Source organism: Molossus molossus, unplaced genomic scaffold (assembly GCF_014108415.1).
Source record: "Molossus molossus isolate mMolMol1 unplaced genomic scaffold, mMolMol1.p scaffold_m16_p_9, whole genome shotgun sequence".
In the NCBI taxonomy this organism is placed as follows: Eukaryota; Metazoa; Chordata; class Mammalia; order Chiroptera; family Molossidae; genus Molossus; species Molossus molossus.
This window is the reverse complement of record NW_023425403.1, coordinates 94,574,487-94,581,355: the sequence shown is the minus strand read 5'-3', so window position 1 is coordinate 94,581,355 and position 6,869 is coordinate 94,574,487. Positions and strand designations below refer to the sequence as shown.

The 6,869-nt window shown below is 45.6% G+C and overlaps 1 protein-coding gene across 2 annotated transcripts in view; it reads left to right on the top strand.

Moving 5' to 3' along the window:
- The first annotated feature begins 3,058 nt into the window (after positions 1 to 3,058).
- The window catches only part of KPNA3 (karyopherin subunit alpha 3), a 90,663-nt gene continuing 86,852 nt past the window's right edge, over positions 3,059 to 6,869 (top strand). The window contains exon 1 of one of the 2 annotated variants that reach the window (XM_036249885.1): positions 3,059 to 3,199. In XM_036249885.1, coding sequence (XP_036105778.1) covers positions 3,131 to 3,199 — 69 coding nt within the window. In that variant the 5' untranslated portion in view covers positions 3,059 to 3,130. Of the gene's footprint in view, positions 3,200 to 5,422; positions 5,480 to 6,869 lie in introns of those variants that run through there. The other variant, XM_036249884.1, reaches the window with a different exon arrangement.

The window sequence follows — 6,869 nt, the reverse complement described above, 5'->3', positions numbered from 1 at the left end:
TCCTTAATTAAGAAGTCCATAATAGAAGTGCTTAATGAATACAATGCTTGCTTGGTATGTGGTGGACACTCAAAATGTTTGGATAAGAAATCCATTTAAGAAGAAGAGTTGTCAATAAAAGTTTCAGAGCAAAGACAAAGACTGGAGTGAGGGGAAAAAAAAGAAATGGTTGCTAACAATGAGAATCTGAGTCACTGGAGGTAGTCATTTCCCAGACATTAAGGACTCCACAGCCTGGTGAGAGCTACAAGTGGTAGAAACCTGGTGGAGTTAAGAACACGGAGAGACTCTGAAGCCAGGGTACCAGGTACATGAATGTTGAAGTCAACAGGGATAATGGCAGAGAGTAAAAATGATTGTATTAGACCTGGGCAAGAAGGAACCATGCTCTGGACCCTGGCCTTTAGAGGACCAAACTTTGGTTCTCTTCTGCTGTACCTCTTCCCATGAGAAGTCCATGGTACCATGAAGTCATATTCACTGTGCTTCTAGTCCCAGCTCTGGGTACCATGGCTCTGGGATTCCCTGCTCAAATGGCCAAACCTGCTTCCAGGGTCTTCCCAGGCCTCTTTCCTTGGTCTGTCTTCCTGGGGGCATATGATGCCACTGCTTTGCACACTCCAGGCCTGAGTAAAGGCCAAGGGACATCTTTTGAGGAGGTCTTGGGAATGTAAATAGAGCTTTGGTGGTGAGAGACAGGACTTGAATCTTGTGGATAGGGATATGCACACATGTTCTTAAGATTGACTCTAGTGAGGGATGGAGTTGAGATGGAAGAGAATGGGAACAAAAAGTGGGCTGGGGCTGGCTTTCAGACCTCTTTGCACCACCACATTCTGAAGCAGATGTCCACGAAGTCAGGATATTTAAATTCAAATCCAGACTTTCAGGTGGTAAAGAAAGTACGCCTGTTAATGTCAAAGATTAGATTATATTTTGTTTGTAAGCTTGACTTATAACTTCTAAATATTTAAATATGTGATATGTAGACCTCCATTTGCAATCTTGCCATCATATATTAGGAATCAGCAGGTTATAAAGATCTTCCTGCTGTGAGTCTGAAGCTTCCCTTCGGTTTCTTGACACCCACTGCACTTTTTGGGTGATAACTTGCTTTATTATCTGTCTACTCTGATAGACACAAAGCTGTGTGGAGGCAGGAACCAGGCTGTCTTGTTTACAAATATATTCTGATGTTAGGACAATGATTGACACATAAATAAGTGTTCACTAAAGATGTTTAAAACTCTAAAATGATACATAACTTACACATTTGAGGACAGCAAATAGAATGATGAGAAGTATTAAAAGGGAGTGATCTAACCTAGAAAGAGAATGCCTTGATAAATTATAGTAGAGATTAAGCAACAGTCTGGAGGTTTTTCTTCCATTCAGGGAGAGCAGCAAACACACAACTTCTATTGCCTGAAGAATTAGAATTGCAGTAATCTATTCATTCTAAGCTTTAGGTGTGTGTGTGTGAGCGCGCGCACGCGTTCATATGAGTGATTTGACTGGGATCAGATATTTCATAGTGAGAGCCTGGAGTTATTAAGTGACTGATTCACTGAAGAGCATTAAAATGTAAACCAACATTTTAAATTGACAAAAACAACCCAGCTTTTGTTTTTTCTTGAAAAATTGGACCTTTGGCAAGACTGGCCCATAGTCCAATATGGCCACAGTGGCCTGAAGCCTTTAAATGGGCCTGTGTTTATGAACAGACCACACCCCACCATTCACAAAACTCTCCAGACAGAGGCTGGCCACCAAAGACCTCTGAATTCATAACCACTGAACCTCTGGCTTTTTAAGCCCCCTTTGCCTTGAAAGAATATCTTCTTTAATCTCTTCATGGTTTTATTCTTACCAACCTTTGAATGACCGGTGTCATTTGAATTGTATTATACCATTGCATATCTGCTTATATCTGCCATAGATTCTGCAACTGAATTATTTCACGTATAATCAAAGAAGCCCACCTACTCTAGAAAGCAACTCTCTATTAATGTTATGGATCCAAATTTCCTTTGATCATTCCTCCCATGACCCCAAGGGGAGATGCTAGACTGGAGAGGCCAGGGCTCGACTGCTTCCTAGAAGCTGGGAAGTGTTGTGATGCAACAAGAAGTGTTGGGAGTTACATGCAGGAAGTGCCAGAGTGAAAGTTGCAGAATCGGGTACCGAAGAATGGTATAGAAAGTAAGAGACACTGGAGCACTAATTTGTTCTATTTACTGAGTTTGCACGACGTGCCAAGCACTATTTTGACTTAAGGTATTCAACAATAAACTAGCCAATGTCCCTGCTCTCATTGAGCTTGATTTTGGTGTGTTAAGCAAGATAACACATACACATGTATTACATTCACGTACATGTCAGGTGGAAATAAATACTATTTATAAAACCAAAGCGGAGGCAGGGTGGCCGCTATTTCGGTAATCTCCAGAGACCTCGCCCCTCTCCTCCCAATAGGGTACAAAATGCCACCTCCGGGGGAAGCTCCTCCCACGTCCCCGCCCAGAGGCGGCCTTGGGGGCGGAGCTTCGAGCCCAGCGTCTCCGAGCGCGCCGCGCTGAAAGACGCGCGCTTAAGTTTCCCGGCATTCCCCTCGTTCTGTCACGGCCAGAATTACCCCTCCCCGCAACGTGGCATGCTGGGAACTGTAGTATCCGTCCGCAGCTCAGCGTCGCGAAGGAGCAGGAAAAGCCGCCAAGTCTGGCTCCATTGCTGGGACGTAACTTGCAGCACCGAGTTCTGGGAAGGCTGTGTTGTAGTGGGGGCGGGTGGGGAGTCATACTGATAACACCGGGCTCGTCCAGCCAGGAGAGTGTCCAGGCCCGGGCCGTCCCCGGCACGTGACCACAGCTTTCCCAGGCGCGCGCGGTTTCTGAGCGCCGTTCCCGCCCCGCCCCGCCCCATCCCACCCCACCCCACCCGACCCGGCTGTCGGCCTGTGCCTCCCCTGGAGCTGCTGCCACCTCGCGCTCGGAGGCGTCACGGAACGTGCTCTCCTCTCCCCCTCCCCCTCCCTTCCCCTCCCGCGCTCCTCCACCACCCCCTCCCGCACCGAGACTCGCCGCCGCCGCCGCAGCCGCAGGAGTAGCCGCCGCTGGAGCCGCGCGCAGCCATGGCCGAGAACCCCGGCTTGGAGAACCACCGCATCAAGAGCTTTAAGAACAAGGGCCGCGATGTGGAAGTGAGTGTGCTTCCGCGGTCTGGGCCCTCCTGGCTCTCCCGCCTGGCCGCGCCGGCCCCGCGGCGGCGTGGAAGGGCGGGGGGTCGGCGCCGGGATAGCTCTTGCCGGCTCGCGGTGGGTCGGAGTTGGCCGCCGCCTCCCGTCACCGCGACCCAGGGCTGGGCGGAGCAGGCGGCCGGACGTGGGCCGGCTGCAGACACCCTGTGGAGCTGCGGGCAAGCGGACCGGGAAATACCGGGGTTTTCGGCCCCGTCACGCGGGCGCGGCCTGCTGTCTGCGAGGAAGGGATGTGGAGCTGAGGCGGGGTCCGCGGGCTGGGGCCTCGCGGGTCTGGGATGCTGCTGCTCGGGTCCGTCGACCGCACCGCCAAGGGGGTGGCCGCGGCTCGCGCCCGTTGCCGGTGCAACCTCTTGCCGGCGCAGCCCCCTCGGTGCCTCCCGCGCTCTGCACATGGAGCCTCGGCTCTGCGGGTCCCTGCGCCTACCTTCTTAGAGCTGGGCCCAGGCAGGCGGTGGCGGCCCGCAGAGGGGGGTGGGGACCAGCCGGGTAACTGACTTGTTTGAGGGTGGTGGATGGGGGAGGGTAGGATGCGCCAGGACCATTTTCTTATATTCCAGTGCTGGCCTTTGGACCAGTCGTTCTGAGCTGTTCCAGCTCATACTCCTGTTACTACTGGCATTTGGAGCAAGCTGAAGGTGGACAATAGTTTACCATCCATTGTGTTGAGTCTTTGGAAGAGACCTCCGCTTACAGGACCTGTTTTCTTAGCATTTCTTGTTTGTAGTGGGAGTGTGCATAAAATAATTTCTTTGACATGTTTTACAGAAATAAATTGGATACACAGGTTTATACGGCCTTGTATAAGCCCCTTGCTCCAAGCTGGTAGAATATCGATGCAGTTGCAAAACTGTAAACATTAATGTGGTCACTCAATTCGTTGCTACACAGCTTGTTGCCATTGTCTCATTCCGGTGACATAAGCAGGTACTATTTGCAAACTCGACTTATTTGAGGCAGCGCTAGGTCTCTTTGCAGCTCCTAAGAGCAATGTAGTGTAATGCACAAATTTCAGTGGGACTCGGACCTCTGGATTTGTTAAGGGAAAGTAGTTTTAAGTACACAGCCTTTTCTAATACTAGGTGACATGATTTGCAGTTTTATAATTCTTGCTAGTGGCCAGTGTGAATAAGAAGTGCATTTTATCCCCTCTGAAAGAGAGAAAGTGTTAGGAGAAATATACCATTAAGCATAGAAAAACCAGACAAAACTCAGGCCATTTTTCAGAGCTACAAAATTAAATACTAATTGGAAAAAAAAGAAACTAAGGAAATACTGTGTTGTTTCCATTTGAGTGAGACATAGAGATCATCTGTCTGTCCTGGTCATGGTTAAGTTTCTTTTGTGAGAAATACTTCTAAGCAAAAGGAAAGTTAGGAATAGCGGCAAGAAATTTTGAAACTGGCTTCTGTTATCAGTCCACTTGATGATGGAAATTAATTTTGAACATTCTCTCTCAGTAATTGTTCTTGAAGCTTACCCCTATTATAAAAAAAATTTATGTAGTTTGGAAAATACCCATATTGTTTGTTCAAAATTCTTTCCTCTCTTGGATATTGAGACAGGTTTTTGTTTTATTATTTGCCTCTATTTTGTTCTGGGAGCTCAGTGATACTTAGTAAAAACTCCTGCACACAATAGGTACATAATATTTGCTGATAACCAGAATGTAACCAATGACTCCTAGATTCATGGTTGCTAACTAAGCCTTTCAGACTGAAAATTTTAGTCACAACAACATATTTCCCAGGATACATTAGGATAACTAAGGCATGAAATAACAGATATTCAAATGGTAGTTCTGCCCTGGCCAGTTTGGCTCAGCGGTTAGAGCGTCCGCCTGCGGTCCGGAGAGACCCGGGTTCGGTTCCCGCTAGGGGCATGTATCTCGGTTGCGGTTTGTCCCCGGCCCTGGTTGGTCGTGAGGGTGGCAGCCACTCGATGTGTCCCTTTCACATCGATGTTTCCCTCTCTCTCTCTTCCTCTCTCTCCCTCCCACTCTATCTGTACAAAAAATGGAAAAATGTCCTCGGATGAGGATTAAAAAAAAAAAAAAAATGGTAGTTCTATGTGGTAGACATTATACTAAGGCTTTATGATACCACATTTAATCCTTAGAACAACTTTATGAGCTAGGTATTGCATTATTCCCACTTTACAGGAGGAAAGTACTTTAGACGAGGAATCTCAAGTATGCTTATATATCCTGAACAAGGTCACAAAGTGAGTATGAACATTCATTCACTAATTGTCTATTGGGTATCTAACAATGTCAGGAGTTGAAAAAAGGGAATAAAATTCAGTCTGTACCTCAAGGAGTTTAAAGTACAGTATATAGATATGTGTATTCTGAAAATGCATAAGAAGATCCTGACTTGGAACTGAGCCGTCAGGGGAGATGTTCTAGTTGATTCCTAGTGGATGAAAGGGAGTGAGTAGATCATGAAGGATGAAAGAATGTTGGCCCTGAAAAGGGAGAGGGCAAGGAAGAGGCATTCCAGACTTGAGGGAGCAGTAATTTAAGTGTCCTAGGAGAATATAGTAGGACTACTGAGAGAGAAGAGAGTGCTAGAGAGGTGACTGCAGGGTAAACGGGTCAAATCTGATCAAATGCCTTTATTGTGGATTTAGATACAACTAAGACTAGACACCATATCTAATTTAGACTTACCCATTAGAAACTATATTACATTAGAAACTTACACTACAGTGTAGCTCTGTGATTTAAGTAGTTGTGCTTATCAGGCTATTTCAAAACAGGAGATGCACTTTGATGAGATATCGTTTCTACTTTTTCCTATATAGAATAGATGAAAGATAAAACATTGTAAATTACACAACCAGCTGATACACAAATTAGATGCTGGGTGCAAGAATAAAATACATATTTTCTAAAGAAAATAAAAGTGTAGTGTTATTTCATAGTCATTCAGTCAGGAATGTCTTCATAGAAGAGAGGTTGATGAATTTTCTAGGAAGTACAGTATGTCCTAGACTTGAACAGGGTACATGAAAAATTAGTGAATAAAGATCAAGGTAAAAAAGAAGAGAGTGAAGAGATGAGACTGTGGTAGTCTGAGAATGTCTTTGGCAAAGATTGCTTGGAAACTTCTTGATATGGAGATCTGAAGGAATTTATTTCAGAGTAGAGTTAGAAGGTGTAATATGATTAGAACAATGGAAAAAGGTGACTGACAGTAATATCTAGAATTAATTCTGGAGTCATAGTTATCCTGTATGCAATGAGGACTTTTCCAAAAAATTGAGGCTGGGGATGGTTGTGGTCGTGGTCATAACGTAGAATGAGGATTTGTATCTCCTCCTCTTTTTTCTTTCTCTTCCTCTTCTGTGTAAAGCTCACAGAAGACAGAGAGGATAAAAGCTATACTGAAATGTGGAAGTGGAAGTAGGGGAGGGAGTAATGATCACTGATAGCAGTTGGAACTTGGGTAGGAGAAATGGATTTTATAGCTAAAATCAGGAAACATAGTGAAAATAATTACTTTTATTTGGTCCGGAATGTGTGTTTTAATACCAGACATTTTTATGTAAGGCATTGGTTCTCAGGCTTTTTTCCTGTTTAAAAACTATGTAAACCTTTAAATATATATTT